General features: G+C 39.5%; 1 protein-coding gene across 1 annotated transcript; it reads left to right on the top strand.

The window, feature by feature from the left end:
- Nucleotides 1–1,556: 1,556 nt before the first annotated feature.
- LOC131799225 (uncharacterized) lies at nt 1,557–14,359 on the top strand. The gene is made up of 11 exons (XM_066173381.1): nt 1,557–1,694; nt 2,072–2,130; nt 5,997–6,079; nt 6,708–9,375; nt 9,759–9,796; nt 9,916–11,372; nt 11,692–11,944; nt 12,242–12,308; nt 12,800–12,901; nt 13,256–13,321; nt 13,407–14,359. The coding sequence occupies exons 4-11, from the start codon at nt 6,924–6,926 to the stop codon at nt 13,688–13,690; spliced, it is 4,719 nt and encodes a 1,572-aa protein (XP_066029478.1). The 5' UTR covers nt 1,557–1,694; nt 2,072–2,130; nt 5,997–6,079; nt 6,708–6,923; the 3' UTR covers nt 13,691–14,359.
- The last annotated feature ends 5,215 nt before the right edge of the window (nt 14,360–19,574 follow it).

The raw sequence follows: 19,574 nt of genomic DNA, 5'->3' as shown, positions 1-19,574 counted from the left end.
TGTTTTATCAAATGAGTTGATGATTTAAATTAGTCACGGTAAAGAGTTTCCAAAGCTAACGTTTCGACCGTTAGACCGTCAGTCGTCAGGTCGTTCTAAAAAGGGGCTAATGCTTGCAGTTTCGAGTTAGAGAGTCTTCACGATGGCCAATTTTCGTTATCTTCGCAGATGATGAAGCCAAATGGATTATATTGGCGTTGCCCTCCTCCTCCCCACACCCAAGGGGGACTTCTAGATTGAATGAGAGAACTCCTAAAAGGAGAAGAATGTGTTTTTCAAGGAACGTCAGGCAAGTACATTTAACGCGATCAGATCACCCCTGATGAAGGCACTACACAGGAGTGTCGAAACGTTGGGGCTATGAATTGTAAATTCTCGGTTACATTCGTAAAATCTTTAAGCCGGAGTAGCCAGCATCAAACCATGTCTGATTGTCCATCTGGTTGCCTTGTAAACTTAAATATATCTTACATTTAACGTATTTACTGAGGTGAAAACCGTAGCGCTTATTAAACTGTTAGGCAGGTTATTTGCACGGTTTTACGCAAGCTCAGGGCCTTTCATATTCTCTATAAGAGGGTTGTTTTCATGAAATAAATGGCTTTCGGCTGCTAACTTTCGGCGCTCTTTGACACTGTTTGCAGAAAGATGTTCAGTTAAAAGTTTCAGCTATTCAGAAGATAGTTTAGACGCGGTTTTGTTAAACAGTAGCTAATCTTTTATGAAAAAGCGACCCTTCACCAGCATTACCGATGTGGCGTCTTTTTAAGGAAGGCTTTTATTGCAAAATCAGATTTTTCTTTCACTGACAATAATCAAGGTAAATCATTTGCAGATATTTGTATAGAAACAGGAACTAGTTGAACGTTTCAGGTGTCTTGCTTTTTTTTGCCATGTTATTGCGCACTAGTTACTTCATTCTCTCATAACCATCGAATAAAAGACGGCATTATTTTGACTTGGTGTTTACTTCAAGTCGAAGGCGGTGCTCTATTGAGAAAATCTGGTCTTAAAGGATGAACTGATTTATCTTACATGACGTAGTCAATTTGACTTGTTTTCCCGCTGATCTTAAGCCCGCGGTCTCCAATCCCGGACCACATCCTGGACGTAGCTGAATAACGTCTGGGCAAGCGCTTGGCTTTGGCGCGGAAAAGTCCGCGGAGAACGGATTTGGAGTCGTTTGCATATTTGATTTTCCATTCGGTTACTTCTAGCTGTTGTTTCCCTTGTCGCTTTTCTTTTACAGGACAACTTCCAAAAACTTTGTACACCCCCAAAGTATTTTAAAAATTTAATTTTCTCCTTAAAAATACTGGAAAGAGGAAATTACCTACAACTACAACAAAATTCCTCGGTTTTAAATGTCAGCCCCGTTTGTCTCGGCAAATCTCGATGAATTTTAAACCCCGTGCACTTGGAATCACGTTATTGACCGCATAAATTTTCAGGTCTACCCTTCCCGTGAGCCTCCCCGTGATCGCATGTATTTCTGTATCATGTGATTTATTGATAGGAAGTTAAACCTCTGTTCAGCCGCTATTAAAGTTGTCGAGTTGTGTTTATGCTCGTTGTCCTTACGTTGATCGTAACATCCTCACTTTGATTCCTGCTGACGAACCATTTAAATCTTCGATTGGCCACTGAAAGGTGAAGTTGGTTGGCATTGAATCCGCGTTAAACGTTCTAAGCCGGTAAGTACACCATTGTTTACCTTAACTGACTAAATGAGCATGACGGCGGAGCTAGTCAGCAGATGACTTTGTCATCGCCGGATTATCGCTGAACGACCTCGCCGAACAAGAAAGGCTGCCGTCTCTTCGATATGGAAGCTACCATTTCATGTTTGACACGTTGGTGTTTTCACTCGCATTGATAGATCATTGTTCTGCTTCGAGACACACGTTTGAACAATGCTCACGAGTGAGGAGTTAAGATATAACTTATTAACTTTTGCTATTTTTATCATCCAATTACAAGTCGGAGCCATTCATGTATTTAGTCACTAGTTGTTGTGAATGTGGATCGCTCGTGAAATCACTGTAAAAACGGCTCGTAATTTCCACTTCAGAACTGAAAATTCACTAAAATGGATGATCTTAAGGTCCAGGCCAAGAAACAAAGAGAAAGGTAGTCCAATTAAATTACATATTGAGTTTTATTTTTAACTTTGTACTTCGCATAACTTACAATGCAAGTTTTCGAAATTCTGTAGCATAGTCGCACATCGGGCGTTCAAATCTTAACTTTTGGTGGCCCTGGTCAGTTTTAACTTGCCACTGGCAACTGTGCAACTGCCAATTTTTAGCCCTGCCATACTACCTTTGCTAACGATCAGTACCACTAACTTAGCTGCCAAATATTTCAGTCATGGTGAGTCAATGGAGATTTACGGATTGGTTACCCTATTTGATCGCTGCAGACTGCTGTCATGAATTGTACTCTTGTTTAAGTCACATGGAATCCAAATTACAACAAATCGGCTTTTAAAATACTTTATTATCATGAACAAGGCAGCTTTTGCAAACTCAGCCTTTGATCAATCAGTAAATACATAGGTACCCAGTCACCTTGCCATCAGGAAGACCGGCCACCAGTGAGCTTGGCATCAAACTGAAAAAAATTGGGTTTTCAGAGGTCAGATCCAATTGTTCCACAGGGTTTAAAATAACTACAAAACAAGCAAGTCAGGGTTTTTTAAAACATACATGTTTTTTGGCAAAGTTTAAATCAAAGCAGTCAGTCAACAGAATATCTGTAATTGATCAACTTTGGGTTAAATTATTAATCTTGCCACTAAGGCATTTTACCTCACCATCAAAAACTAATCAAATGGTCATTGTTGTAATTGTATTAAGTATAGCCATTAAATGGTTGATTAAATAACTATATGTTTGCTTGAGCTCTAACTTATTGCTTGTGATTGTTATCAGGTAAAAAGGTAACAGGGTCTCCTTGTGAGTTTTCAAAGCACTTGTTTTGTAGACAGAAATAAATGCATGTGATCAATACCATTTGTTTTTTGGGTAAAAAGTTACAGTTAATTTGGGTTACTTTTCTGTCAATGAACATTTTAAATATTTACAGGCTAGACTTTGTTGTTCAATGGTCTGTTTGATATCTTCTTTGATCAGATCAAATTGTTGGCACATTGATTGTGATGTGCATTTATTAATGGCTCACCTTCTGCCATATTGAAAAACTATCAGGCTTTCAGCATGGCTCTGCGATACTACTCATGGCATTGTTATGGTGATGCTCATGAGACTCAAGATCAAACTTGAGAGTTGCCTAAAGCTTAGAATTTTTTCCTAATTAGCCAGTGAGCTTGGCAGCATGTTTACTGGTGGTGAGTCTTCCATGGGTTAAGATAACTGGAAACCATCAAAAAACATTAATTTCTGTTCTCAGTGAAGAGATATGATATAGAAACAGGTAGGGCTGGTTATTGGGACGAAGTCTAAATTGAGCAGCAGATTTTGATGATCATTGTACTTTGAAAATTTGTCATGGGGTAAGGGGTTTGAAGTAATTAGATATTCCTTTTAGTGCTGAAACAAGCTAAACAAACCTTTTGACAGTTTTGCTAAAACCTCGCCAATTACAAGATATTTTCTGCTTGATTGAGCCCTTTAACTCCCACAAGTGATTAAGACAGAATTTTTTTCTTACAATATCAATACAATATCAAGCAGGCAAGTAATGGGAATAAAGAAAAATATCAATTAGGAGATTATAAGTTGATCCAATACCAAATTCTCCAAACTAACATCTCAAGAACTGTATGGCAGACAGTAAGGAGAATTACTTAATATGAGGTCTTGGGAGTGAAAGGGTTAAGATTGTCTAGAGTGCAGTTTGAATGAACAAGGGTAAAACTTTATTTTAATCACCAGCCCTTAGTATTCAAATTCATCTCTGTTTTTATGTATACCATTTCCAACAGATGGTAATTCATAACAGTTGCACTTTTGTGTATGTTTTTGCATTGGTTTGCTTGTTTTCCTTAGCTGTTTCAAAGGAATCATTGAAGGAGTGGATTTTCAACAGCATTTTATAGCTGGTGTCCCTGTTGTTACTTAAAGGATATGTGCTTACGCAGATGTCAAAATCTGGACAACACCAAATGTTTTTTTTTTTTATCTTGTTTACTCAACCATTTTTTCAGCTAAAGGAGGACCAGGGTTTGTTAGATACTGCACAATGAAGTTTCGTAAGGAGATGCTCATTCATATGACTGGTTGATATTTTTATATTTTTTTGGTTGATTTCTGATTGCACTTTCCACATTATCATGAAATTGAATAGAGTCTGTTGACCTTGTTCCTTGTTTTTGTTTGGAATATAGAGTTATTTATCAAACAAATCTATGTGGCACTGAGGAACAACTTTTGTATCTTAAGAGGTGAATGTAATGAATATACTCACCTGTGCAAATTCTCTGAGAGCGACAAGAAGTGAAGGGAAGAGACATCGTAGTTACCCATAAGAAACTGCCCAATGTGACAAAGTTTACCTAGTTTTTTCACATCAAGATAATTTAGCCTACTATACATAGATATTTCCTTTCTTAAGTTTTTCATCAATTCCATATATATATATATATATATATATATATATATATATATATGTATGTATATGTATGTATGTATGTATGTATGTATGTATATAATGTAAAATTTTGACTTTCGTAAAGCAATGCTCAATACATAGGAGTAGAGTGATGTATATATTGTGGGAGGAAAAAGACAAATAAACTACAAGTTCATCCCTACAGACCTGTTTCGTGGTTGCCTGCTCATCAGGAAAATCCCCTGATGACATATGTGTGTGTGTGTTTACATGCAGGGACTACTGTTATTTCTCCTTGGGTTTCTAGCCTCTGGGTCAGAAACCCTGCAAGAGCATTGAGAAATAATTTACCAACTTTGGCAGGTTACCACTGCCATCTAGGAGTGCAATCTAATGCCCTTAGGGGGTGTGTTTGAAAGTTACATATGTGGGTGATAAATTTACCCCCTTCTTGTGGTGATATTTAAGGTAAAGACCACCATGCATTCTGTGAAACTGTTTAAATTCCTGTAATCTTTTTTTGATCTTCCTAGTCCCCTTCCCCTCCCTCCTTGGAGATAATTTTTGTTTCTCCTGTTCTGGAATCTACTTGCAGCCCACTCCTTGGTGTTGTGATGGGAGTGAGGAAGCTTCTAGGTTTCCATGTTGAGGCAATGTTAGTGTGTGCAAGGTCCCTAAGGATGTTGCAAGAGTTCTGGCTGGGAGATGAACCCTCCAAAGACCTATGCTACACTGCCCTCTTTGCTGGCCCTCTTTACGTCATTAACTCAGTTGATAATACCTAATTACCTTGCTATACTCTCCCACTGACACAGCACCAAAGTTTGTTTAAAAACATACCCCCTTTTTATCATCACTATTTACCCTTTAACCCCTAAGAGTGACAAGGTCCTAATTTCTTTCTATCCCTTGAATCAAATATTTAAATCAAGAGTAAAAAGGAAGTGACCAACAAACTAACAAGGTTTTGATGGTTTTTACAAATTTTCCTTGATAAATCCTTGGAAATGTACAGAGAAGAGTGTGGAGAATATGCATACTGATTTTAGGGTGTAAAGGGTTGATAGATTACACTTGCACGCTCGCAGGCAGTAGCACAAAAATTCAACAAAAGACAAACTCAAGGTTAGGATTGTTGAGTTTGACTATTTTGTTGCTCTGCCTCTGTCAGTATTTTTGCTCTGTTACACAGTAGAACATGGCTTGTTTTGCCCATTCCATTTCATTAATAGGATAGCAGCTGTGGTCATTGTGGTCATCTCTACAATTAACAAACGATACAAATCAAAGAGGTTGTTATTCAGTGGAAATCGTGAACACTGGAAACATTTCTTTAATATTCTCGTGTTAAGGAAAATAAGCCAATCGTGTAAAAAATAGGGACTGTTCGTTGTATAAACGCTAATCAAGCTGTTCTTTTGCAGTTTTCTGAGGTGTCTGTTGGTATAACCGAGACTCATTTACCACCCTTCGTTGCGAGATTGATGGTTAACTATCTTCACAGCCAGTAAGTGAGTTAGTTAAAAGTAAGTGAGAGAGTTTGCGATATCATTGCTAGTAGGCTAAAAAAAAAAGACGAGCGGAATTCGAATGTAAACCCATCTCCACCAGGTAATCTTTTGCACCTAAAACTTCCGTTAACTTTTCTGCACCTTTCAAATGACACAAAACCTTCGTGCTTTCCTTTTGAAAGTTGTAGAAGTTGTAACCCTTCTGGAAACTAGCTTAGTAGGTCGTTCCTACCAATTGTTTCATTTTAGAATTTCTTCAGTAATTTTGTTTCTTTTTCGGTCAAAATCATTCACTATTTGTTTACCGTTGTCATCTTTTGACTCAGTGAAAACTCTTGTAATTTCGTCTTTCGATATCAAGAAAGTGTACTTGTTAGGCCGTTTGTCGCGGAGTCTCCGCGACTCTTTTTCAGAGACGGTTTAAGGCTTAGCTTCCGAATTTGGAGCTTGAATGGAACAACAAAAAGTTTTTTAGAGATTCGAACGAACCTTTCGCTTAGTGATTTATTTACGACACGGTTTTCTCATCCTGGGCAACACTGTTTTCTATCTTCAACCTTCTTTAAATCTAAACTCTACTTCCTCACCTGTGATATCTTCAAGCCTTTATAACTCTTTTTTCAGATTATGATGTCATTGTAATAAAACAAGTATGTTGTGAGTTTCATAAATAACCACCATTTATGAAACTATTGATAACCCCAAGCCGGCAAAGAACCATCATGGAAACCGTATTTAACTAACCACACCAAGAAAACGTCTAGCAAGATTGTGCGCTGGAGATTCCTTTGAAGAAGGGTGGACCTGACCATAACTGACCAGGCAACCTCTTCATGTAACATGGGAACCGCATCTGGGTTCCTTGGTGATGTTCAGCAAGCAAAGGACAATCATCTTCGTGAGGTGAATATTCGTTTGAGGACTTTAGAACCTGATCATGTTCACTTGGCAAGGTCTTACACTGACTTGGGGACCGTGTGTCTTGCCCTTGGTAAATATGAGCAAGCAAAGAAATATCTTGGTTGTGCGCTGGATATTAGTTTGAGGAATTTTGGACCTGGACATGTTGACGTGGCAACTTCTTACAATGACTTGGGGACCGTATGTGGAGCCCTCGGTGAATTTCGGCGAGCAAAGGATTATTATGGTCGTGCGCTGAATATTCGTTTGAAGAAATTAGGACCTGAGAATGTTGACACGGCAGCTTCTTACAGTGGCTTGGGGACTGTATTTTGTGCCCTTGGTGAACTTCATCAAGCAAAGAAGTATCATGATCGTGCATTGGATATCCGTTTGATAGAATTAGGATCTGAGCATGTTGACGTGGCACATTCTTACAGTGGCTTGGGGACCGTACATTTTGCCCTTAATGAATTACAGCGTGCAAAGGAGTATCATGATCTTGCGCTGAATATTCGTTTGAAGAAATTAGGACCTGAACATGTTGAAGTGGCAGCTTCTTACAGTGGCTTGGGGACCGTATCTTGTGCCCTTGGTGAATTTCAGCAAGGAAAGGAGTATCATGGTCGTGCATTGGATATCCGTTTGATAGAATTAGGATCTGAGCATGTTGACGTGGCATATTCTTACAGTGGCTTGGGGACCGTATGTTTTGCCCTTGGTGAATTTGAGCAAGCAAACAAATATCTTGGTCGTGCGCTGGATATTCGTTTGAGGAATTTTGGACCTGGGCATGTTGACGTGGCAACTTCTTACAATGACTTGGGGACCGTATGTGGAGCCCTCGGTGAATTTCGGCGAGCAAAGGATTATTATGGTCGTGCGCTGAATATTCGTTTGAAGAAATTAGGACCTGAGAATGTTGACACGGCAGCTTCTTACAGTGGCTTGGGGACTGTATTTTGTGCCCTTGGTGAACTTCAGAAAGCAAAGAAGTATCATGATCGTGCATTGGATATCCGTTTGATAAAATTAGGATCTGAGCATGTTGACGTGGCACATTCTTACAGTGGCTTGGGGACCGTATGTTTTGCCCTTGGTGAACTTCATCAAGCAAAGGAATATCATGATCGTGCGTTGAATATTTGTTTGAAGAATTTAGGACCCGAGCATGTTGACGTGGCAGCTTCTTACAGTGACTTGGGGACCGTATGTGGAGCCCTTGATGAATTTCAGCGTGCAAAGGAGTATCATGATCTTGCGCTGAATATTCGTTTGAAGAAATTAGGACCTGAACATGTTGAAGTGGCAGCTTCTTACAGTGGCTTGGGGACCGTATCTTGTGCCCTTGGTGAATTTCAGCAAGCAAAGGAGTATCATGGTCGTGCGCTGGATATTCGTTTGAAGAATTTAGAACCTGAGCATGTTGACGTGGCAGATTCTTACAGTGGCTTGGGGACCGTATGTGGTGCCTTTGGTGAATTTCAGCAAGCAAAGGAATATCATGGTCGTGCGCTGGATATTCGTGTGAAGAATTTAGGACCTGAGCACGTTTACGTGGCAGCTTCTTACAGTGCTCTGGGGACCGTAACTCATGACCTTGGTGAATTTCAGCAAGCAAAAGACTATCATGGTCGTGCGCTGGATATTCGTTTGAAGAATTTAGGACCTGCGCACGATTTCGTGGCACTTTCTTACTATGACTTGGGGATCGTATGTAGTTCCCTTGGTGATCTTGTGGGCGCAAAGGATAACTTTGAGCGTGCGCGTAACGTTCTAGCGGAGAGGTCGAGAGGTGAACTTTTTGTGGTGATGGTGTGTTCTGACGTAAACCTGGCCTACACCTGTGATGACATTGGTACCCCTAAGCAGGCAAAAGATTTGAATGAACGAGTGCAAATCATTCGTCGCAAAAATGATAGGTCTGAAAGAGCTGATGTCTCTCCTCTGTGCACGTTTCAAACTGTGCACCCAGTCCCGCCTTATATTATGGCCAGAGGACCCAACGCGAAGGCCGCTTACCAGAGAGCTCTTGAAACGGGAAAGACATTCGATAAGCGGGCTAAAATCTTGTTCATTGGCCAAGACCGGGTTGGCAAAACTAGTGTCTTACGTTCTCTGAAAGGTGAACCATTCCGACAAGATGAGTCGAGCACAGAAGGGGTGCAAATAGACATGCCTCTGAAACATGTTGGTGAAAAACCATGGAAGACTTCCAAAGAGGAACAAGAAAAAAGTACCTTCCATCACAAATGTGCTCTAAATATTTGTAAGCAGTTACTACCTGAACCACCAAACCAAATTTACGTGGACAGCGATGTTGCGAGGCAAACAGAGACTGATGAGACACAGAGAACAGAGGGGGTAATCGACGAAAAAGGATCAAACCAGGGTATGTACCTCAATACAAGATGTTGATTTGTTTCTGTGTTATCGAGTGATACCAACAACAGTTTGACATGAGTTTCACTCCTGTAGATATGCCTCTACAACAATCTATGATCACATCATGTTATTTGTAAATCAGTATGCATGGCTAAGCGCACGACTTCATCCTAACAAGGAAAACAGCAGACCCTTACGGAATTTTATAGAGTATTCTAAAACTTAACTCGACACGCAAAATTATAATCTTACGTTTTTAAACTTGAAAAACAAGCTGTCAAAGTAAAGCAAAAGACAACAAGAAAAAAAAAAACGGCAACGACAACCACAGCACAACAACGAAATATTGCTGTGTTAAATGGAGTTAATCAAAGCTAATTTTTTTTTCAGGATTCTTCAATGAGGTTGGACCGAAGGGCTCACCAAAGGTTTTTAATACATTTTATTGTTCACTTACATTTAAAGGTGATATTAAAGGTATTTATTAATGGTCAACTTCCATTTCAACTTTGCTAATTGACTTGTATCTGTTTTGGGTTCCATTCAGGGAAAGCGAGATCATGACATACAACCGAGGACTCAGATGAACTCAGATAGAATTTATCCGGTAAGACAAGAAGACAACGGGCATAATGAGAAGCGAAACAGTGCTGAAAACCTCTCGAAGAAAGAGTCAGTAAAGGATGACGGCATTTGGCCAGTTTGCATGGATTTTGGTGGTCAAGCCATTTACCGTGCTATTCATCCTATTCTCGTTTCGGGTGAAGCAGTTTATCTGCTAGTGGTTGATCTTACCAAAGAGCTTTCTGCCCCAGCCCAATGTTTCGTGAAAGAGCCTGGTTACGACGAAGTTAAGATTCCGTCTCCTGACAAGAATGACTCAAACCTAGATCACATTATGAAGTGGATGGACACGGTGAATTCCTTCAAACACAAAAAGAATGGCAAAGTATTACCACCTGTCATTTTGGTCGGAACACACGCCGACCTTGTACAGGGAGACCCCGATATCGTGATTACCAATGTAAAGGACGTCATTTGTGGCACAGTAAGAGAGTTCAGTGAACACATAATTGGAAAAACATTTGCATTGAACAACACTCTTGCTGGTAAGAAACCAGAGGAAGAAGATCTCCAAGTTGTTGGCTTACGGAAAGAGATTCTGAAGGTTGCAGATACCATGCCACATACAAAAGTTGAGGTTCCTTTGAAGTGGCTTCAAGTGGAAAATGAAGTTTGTAATCTAGCGAGCAGGGGGACAAAGTATGTCACAAGGCAAGACTTCCGAAATAATATCTGTGACGAAATTTGCAAATTTGAGGTCGAAGATGACTATGAAGAACTTTTACACTTTTTGCACGATCGTGGCACAGTGGTTTATCATGGTAGAGCTGGCGATTTAGGTAGTCTAGTTGTTTTGAATCCAAAGTGGTTGATTGATGTTTTGTGTCAGATAATAACGGTTGAAAAACAGAAAAAGGAGGAAACTTACATTTCAAATCTCCGCGAAGATCTTGGCAAGTACGGCATTCTTGATGCTAAACTGCTTGATTACTCTTGCACAAAACTGGGCGTTGGCGACATCAAGGAGTCTTTACTTTTCCTCATGAAGAAGTTCAACCTTCTTTGTGAATATACGGGAAAAGATGGCGTTTCCTTGTATCTTGTTCCGTGCATGTTGACTTCCCCACCGCACGACGCATTTATGTCAGACGTTTCTGCTAACCCCGGCCCTGCACCCGTTTATGTCACATTCACCGCTCAGTACGTCCCTGGTGGTCTCTTTCCAAGAATGGTTGTCCTTTTCCTCGAATTTGCACAAAGACGAGTTGCCTGTGATCAACCAAAGCTCTGGGCTAACTTTGCTCGTTTCTTTGTGGGAGATCATACTGCAGTCGATTTTGTTTGCTACAAGCGTGTGATCAAAGTAGACGTTTGGAATTACATCGATCAAATTATGAACCCTGTGTATACCGAGCCTAACGTTTGCAGAGAGGTCTTAAGGTAGGTGCACGTAATTGAGTCATTCTATATTTGGTTGGTAACTTATAAACGAATTACCAGTTCGTGAAATCAGAAGTGATTTTTGATGCGATATGAATTGATCCGACAAGTTTAGTTTGTTCATAACATCGTCAACCCTCTGATAGTGTAATGCATGTCATAGTTACGATGTTGTTTTAAAGGAGGCTAAAGTCTAGTTCATTTCTCTCGGGTGAATATTGTGTACATTACGTACTTTCCGGACATTAATGTATCCACGTGAAAGATTTGTAAGAGAAGATATCAAACCCTTTGATAAAAGTATCTCCCTCTCTTTCAGCTTTTTGAAGACTACTTTGGAGAGGCTGCACGAGGAGAACCATTGGCTGCAAACAGTATCATGGGATCTCTGCGCGAGATGCAATTTGTGTCGGCCCCAGATTGTTCCTGGAACCACAAAGTGTTATTGGCATGCGAAAGCAGATTGTTGCCATGATGATTGTGCGCATTATGTTTCCTTGACAAGGAAGCCTGTTGTTTGCTCGCATACGCTGAGGCGTACACCGCTTTGTCCGCCCAGGACTTGGAGTCAGGTAAAGCTAATTCAAGTTCCTTGCGATCAGGTTTTCGTTGTATTTAACCTGCGAAGGGGATTCGAATCAGGTTTGGTCAGACCTTGATGTGGCACTGAGTGGCCTAAAGACTGGAACATGATAACGTTCAAAACGTGGAAGAAATACGTTCCTTTTGTCTCCTACTTGACGTTCCAGTTGAACTCAGGACTCTCAGGACTTTGCCTGAAAGCATTTTTGTCCCTATAATTGCCGGATTTCGCCTTTGTATGATTATTTGGAGAATACTAACACTATGAATAATTTATTTGACTTCAGGTCTTGGATGATGCCAATGACAAAAACTACAGTGGCCAGTCTTTACAAAGCTTTCCTCAGACTGAGGGTAACTAATTATAACTAATTTTACTTGAAACGTGCGCAAAGTTTGATCAAACTTTTTCTTGGTTGTCCTACGTTTGTCACAAAAACTCAACATTTTCTGACCAAGAAGAAAAATTTATGCTTTCATTGCCCCTGTCGTCATTAGGACAAGCCAACGAAGTAATTTGACACCTTATGGCTGACAATGTTAAATTGAACGCAACGAAACAAGCTTATTTTCCCGTAAAATAAAATAATATCTGGACTAAAAAATGAAATTATAGCCTTGAGTGTTTTTCAAAACTCGCTAACTCCGTGGGCCACATATGTTTGCCTTTACCAGGCTCTCAATCAGTGGGGAGGAGTGAAAGAGCTGGCGAGCGAAAAACAGGTTGCGTGACCCCCACTCTTTTTGGGTGCCTGCTTTCTTTTTCCTCGTTTCCGTTAACCGTGGGACTTACTAAGTAATGTTGAAGAATGAAACAGAATTGATGGTTTCTTTGTATTCCTCAGGGGTCTCTTCTTTAGCGCGATGCAGTTCTATTTATTTTGGAAAGCGAGTACTACCGTACCAGACTGCGCAATCAATGGTTCCTGCTAAGATTGCTCGCACAGGTAACAAATGTCACTTTTTAAGGTCGCGATCTTACAGGTTACACAATGTAATATACAAATGTCGAGATCATCGTAATTGGTTCAGGCACTTCAGAGACTGAGTTCAAGCCGAAGATCTCCGAATCAGTGCCTCCCCTCGAGCACCCCTGCTATTAGGTCAAATTTATTTAAATGTCCAACCTCGAATGAAGGCCCCCTTAGTATTTTTAGAAGCCCCTCCCTTCCTACCCCCCCCCCCTTTTACTTAAAGAGGTTTTTTGTCTCCATAGCTTTGATTTCTTTCCATTGTTTACTCGTTTAACCAAGATTCAACGCGGTCAAGTTTGAATCCAATCATACACTTTTTATTTGCAGATTTCGATAGACCAGAGACAAACCAAGGAGGGGAGACGTTCATTCCCGAGGAAGTGTCTCTCGCAGGTATGCTAAATATACTCTTATCAAATTCTGGATTTTTCATTCTTCTACTGCGCTCTTTTTATGACATTTCTTTCAATACTCGTAGGAAAAAAATTGAAAGAAAGCACTCTACGTAGTGATGATCACCAGGGACTGTCGAACTCCATCTCAAAAGACTGGAGGAAGCTTGGACGCCGGCTGGGTATTCTCGAGGAAGACCTTGATAACATTGATGAAAGGAGACGTGATCTTTGTGAGAAGGCTTATCAAATGTTACGGTTGTGGAAGGAAAAAAACGCTTCGAATGCCACGTATCGTGTTCTGTGCCAAGCATTGTGCCACGAGTGTTTAAATCGAAGAGACTTAGCTGAAAGATTTTGCTTTCGCTAAGTATACTATCCTCGGTAGAGGAATAACTGATAGTTAGGAAATGGACTTCTTTCTCACCATCGGAAGCTATGTTTATAACTTCGTGTATGTAATAAAGGGCTTTCATTGACTTTACCATGATAAGCTGAATTATACACGCGTTTTGATTACTTTTAATCTATTGAAGGATTGATGTAAAGATGACGTCATCATTACAAAGATATGTTATTTTATTATTGTATGATGTAAATAGATTCCATGTTACCGTGGGTCTGTACAGTAAAAGATCAAAGAAGACGTCATCATTGCAAACATAAGTTATTTTATTATTGTATGATGTAAATAGATTCCATGTTACCGTGGGTCTGTACAGTAAAAGATCAAAGAAGACGTCATCATTGCAAACATAAGTTATTTTATTATTGTATGATGTAAATAGATTCCATGTTACCGTGGGTCTGTACAGTAAAAGATCAAAGAAGACGTCATCATTGCAAACATAAGTTATTTTATTATTGTATGATGTAAATAGATTCCATGTTACCGTGGGTCTGTACAGTAAAAGATCAAAGAAGACGTCATCATTGCAAACATAAGTTATTTTATTATTGTACGATGTAAATATATTCCATGTTACCGTGGGTCTGTACAGTAAAAGATCAAAGAAAACGTCATCATTGCAAACATAAGTTATTTTATTATTGTACGATGTAAATATATTCCATGTTACCGTGGGTCTGTACAGTAAAAGATCAAAGAAAACGTCATCATTGCAAACATAAGTTATTTTATTATTGTACGATGTAAATATATTCCATGTTACCGTGGGTCTGTACAGTAAAAGATCAAAGAAAACGTCATCATTGCAAACATAAGTTATTTTATTATTGTATGATGTATATATATTCCATGTTACCGTGGGTCTGTACAGTAACAGATCAAAGAAAACGTTAATATGTGGTAAGAACATCAGTGACAAACTCAGCTACCATATCATGACGTCATCTGTCATCTGTAACTTATCAGACGCACAGCGAGTGATAAGTATATGTAATCGCATGGGCCCGAGGGCAATTAAGGATTAATTTCACGAGTATTTTCAAAGTTTTCACAAAATTGCCCGAGTCGCGAAGCGACGAGGGCAATTTGGAAAACTTTGAAAATACAAGTGAAATTAATCCTTAATTGCACGAGAGCACTTGCGATTACTTGTTTATCACATGCAGGGCAAAATTTTGTACAAAGGACAACTTTCGATCTTGCCGTCGCGTAAACAGGTTTGCCTTTTGTCATTAAAGAACAGGCTATAGTAGTAGCACGGGGAAAGCCTGCTAAAATAGTGAGAAAAAAACAGCAAGTTCAATTCATTCAAAGCAATTTCTTTACAAAGAAACCTAAAGTAATTTGATTTTATTCACCTGTTTTGCGATTGCGAAGTTTGCAGCGGCGTGAAACTACTTCATCGATCGTTGAAAGACGTAAACAAGTGTCCAAACGAGCTCTAATAACTTCTTGAATCCAAAACTCTCCTTTCCACTTCGAACACGTAACGTACTGACAGAATTTACGCTGTTTTTTAACGCCGATAGGGTGACCTAGGCCTGTAATACTAATAAGGCGACTCGTAGCAAAACGAAGAAATTAACTTTCAGTTTGGAGGCCACGAAGTTCTGTCTAGAGCTTCGTTCGACACTAGCCGTCCCCACGCAAACTGTTTTCACGCTGCGAATGAATACGTTTTTGGTCGGAAAAGTCCTTTTGCTTTTCCACCAAATGACTGCCCTTTCTTGCGTGTTGCTTTTCTTTCACGTTAAGATGAAATGACCGTGTTATAAGATCAAACTCAGAAGCGCTGCGTTTCTGAAATTCCTTTTCAAACTCCCTTTGAAGCGGGAAACCAATTAAATGCAGGCGTGCTCAGCCAATCAGCAACAAGTAATCATGCCCTCTTGATTACCAAAAAGTGCCCTCTTGATTAAGGAAAAATGCCCTCTGTCTCAGCCAATCAGCATCCAGTAATTTTGCCCTGCATGTGATAATAATTAGAATTATACGGATGTTTTTCCATTTATTTGTAGCCTCAAAATTTTCAGTATCATTTGCCCAATATAATTTTTGAGCTTGGAATGTAAATCATTAACACTTAAAAATAGATGTTGTTTACTGTAAAACCTGTGTAAAACTTCACTGACAAATTTAATAGTGTAAACATTTATTACGCAATGTAAATATACGTTAAAGAGTTTCAAATCATATGGAAAAACTCAGTTTTGCTTTGTAGTAAAATTTGTTAGTTAGTGACAACCATGGTTCAACGCAAGTGCATGTAGTAGTGAAAGATAGTAGGTATAATGCGCGTTAATGCGTGATTATAAGCAGTTTTTATCGGAAATGTTCGTGTGCCACTATCTAAAAGCATAGGGAAATGGATAGCAAATACGGAAGCAACAACAACTGAGCACCATATTTTTACTGTAAAACAAAACCATAAACGAAACGGTCGGACGGTATTACACAGTCACATAATTTTCCACACTCTTCGTTGTCTTTGTCACATTTCTTTGTGAACGCAGCTTTTTATGCTACTTTTGTGACCTTGGATATTTAGTGCGCCCGAAGTATTTTCTCATCCCTGATGATGCCGTTGATCGGCGAAAGCTTGCATTTTAGATTTTACTTTTAAACAGCAGTTTAAGACCTCATTAGAACAGTTTCATATTTTTAATTATGCTGCTGAAGGACAACATGAACAGATTATACTTTCACAAAACTACGTTGTTTCCCGGAAATATTAGGCGTACCTTTCTCTTTATCCTCTAGCTTCGCCTAGTGACTCGGACATGATTATCTCCACTGTCGATAACAGTACCGCTGGTCAGTTGATGGTGTATCATTTACTTTGTGCTTGTGCGTTTTTTCTTCGCTTTATTTATCAGGGGTAGAAGAAAAGCAACGGATTGACAAAGTTAAATTTTGTGCGCGCGTATAAACGTGCCGTGTAGACGAGCGTGGTCGACGGTTTTATACCAAGTTAAGAAGGCAGTCATACGCGGTTCAAACCAAAGTAAGACCTTACACTGGCGTCAAGAAATCCGCTGTCATGGTGTCTTTGAGATTTCTTTTTATAATTTAGGTTAGAGTTTTGACTTTTTCTTGAGATTCCAGTTAAAAAGTTAAATAAGCTGATCATATGTGCATAATATAGTATTTATTTTGCAAATATAAAGTGACCAATGTAATAATTCCTTTGTAGCTCACATCGGACCACGGTCGCGAAATTTGCGTAAAAAGTTTTCTAAGGGTACACACGTGAATTCAAAAAGCTTCTTCCTTGGTAACTTGAACGTGGCGATGGATCACAAATATTTTGGTGATTTTATTTTGTGGCTCTGTTTAAATTTTTGTAAGTATGTTTGACAAACTTCTGACCGCCAAGTGGCTTCTAAGTGCTGTTTCCTTTGGAAAATGGCCTCGTTGATAGTAGGTCAGACAAGCAACGGACTTATGTGTGGACAGAAACTAAATAAAACAATGAGAGAATTACTGTAACGACACAAACTCGTGCGTTTGGCAAGCAATTCTTACATTTCAGACCCCCTTCGGAAAACCAGACTCAATTTCTGGGCGGAAAGCTCACTAGATTGGATTTCATCGGCCCCTCATAAATTGATAGCGATCTTAAGCCTGAGTTTCAACAAGCCGCACTGTTAGAGTCTATGCATATTGCTTCACGCCGCCTTCCCTATCCGAACTAATTAAAATATTCCTACGTATCTAATGTGTTCCTTATGTGGAGCAGAATTCTCCGTGTTTCAACAACCTCGCCGACGTATTAAGAGCACTTGACACTTGGTTTACACGAAATCCGACGTGACACCCATAAATCATTTATGAAAACTTTTACGTGGATAAGATGGTCGAATAAAAATATTTTGTTAAGGTTTCATTCGATGACATGTTTTATTTACAAACAAAACTTATAAATCTCACTTTCAGGCGGAGAATTTACAGAAAATACAATTACTCGAGCTGCGTTTAGATTCTACGGGAAGCGCCTAAATAGAAGTATTGTTTGTAGTGGAATACGGTTCGCTAGAACTTCTTGTTTGAAAGTGCAAAGCAAACGTACGAAGAAATCAGGGACAAGTCCTAAAAAGCAATGCAAATATTTGGATTGATGGTCAGGTACCGAAACTGAGATAAGAGGTAAATTATCCATGTTTCTTTTAAGGCGCACGAAACAAACAGGCAGCTGTGAAGATTCCCCAGTGTTGTGTCTGCAGAGTCTTGGAAAAGAGTGAGCCTATAACGCAATTTGTAATGCCATGTACCAATTTATTTGGACGCCAAAGTTTGTCCATTTTATTTGATCACAGTGTGTGGTATTCCTAAGATTAGAGGGAGAACTCACGGATCCGTCCATAGTTATTTTTCACGCATTTGGAAAACTTTTGCCATTTAGATTGAGCCATAAATATCCTTTTTCATTGAGTCCGTCTCAGGAATCATAGAAAGTGATGCAAAATTACGCCTCGCTTGGAGCTAGATGGGTGACTCTAAGTAATAAACTTAAACTATAGTTTAAGGCGGAGATTAATTGATTTATTCTTGTTGTTGGTTTGTACCGAATCTGAATTATATAAACTGGCTGGGCTTAAACTTACCAAAGTTTTAATTTGTCACACGAATGGCGACGTTAGTATAACATTTTATCGTTCAACTGCCGTAACAATTAAGTGGTGAACTGATTAGAGTTTGTACAATCTTGATTCAGAGCAGACATGGCATGAAATATGTTTTGGATTTTAGCAGTGGCACCACCACGAAGGAGCTTTTCGTGTCATCCGTTCTCCAAGTAAAATTTGGGTTTGGAGAGATTTTCAATTTTCAGGGAGGAATATTGGAGAACCATGAGAAAACCCTTCGGAATCGATCGCTACTGTTTGCCATCTTTGGTACTGATGCACATTCCAGTGCACTCGGCTGCTTGTTGCAACCCTCAAAAGGGGTTGAATGAAACGAGTTTGGCTTACAAGGAGTTTAGCATTCACTATTTTAACTTAGCTTTCTGTCTTTGTCTGTTTATTAGGGCAAGAGGTTCAACTGTATACAACCCTTTGTTCTTCAAAGGTTCTGATCGGCTGCGAGAGGAGCCACACTCGACCTCAGACAGTAATACAAACGTCACAGATAGAAAACCGAATGAAGCTTAGTGGGCTCAGCACTCATGCAGTCGTTAGCTCAGCTAACTAGGGAGCCTTTTGTTGTAAAGTGAAGGAAACGTAGGAAAAGATCTTCTGAGATTACTCCTGTGCATTGTTATGAAAACTGAAGCGAAGCCCAATCTTGTGCCGACTGCATCAAGTGAAGAATGTCAAACGCTCCTTGCTTGTTCTTTAAATATGTGCAGAAAAAAGCCACAGCATGTCAAGGTTACTGGATAGTTTTTGAAAGATTTCAGCACAATGCTATTCACAAAACAAGTATATATATTGAAAAGACAATGATGTGTTCCTTTTCCTTCGGTTGAGAAACGTCCTGTCTCGATGCAATCTTGCTTAATCCGTCATATTGCTTCTATTAATTCTTATGGTCAGACTCTTTTGTAATCAAATAGGCGCGCTCACAGTTCCGAGAATTGTTTAAAACGTTTTATTCTAAGTATATTGTTCCCTTCTGGTCACATCTGTTGTGCAGGAAACACAGCAGTGACGAAAATACTACTATTCATTGTCAGTTGAGGCGAAAGGATATCAGTTCCTTGAGTAAAGTTTGCAGAGTTACTAATGTAAGACTACCAGGGGATCAAGTCAGAAGCATGACTCAGTCATCACATGAGCTCGCTGAGTTGACGTGGAAAAATTTAAACTTGCCTTCGAAATGGTAACGTCTGTTTCTTGAAGGA

Source organism: Pocillopora verrucosa, chromosome 10 (assembly GCF_036669915.1).
Source record: "Pocillopora verrucosa isolate sample1 chromosome 10, ASM3666991v2, whole genome shotgun sequence".
Classification (NCBI taxonomy): Eukaryota; Metazoa; Cnidaria; class Anthozoa; order Scleractinia; family Pocilloporidae; genus Pocillopora; species Pocillopora verrucosa.
This window is presented reverse-complemented; position numbering and strand designations above follow the sequence as displayed.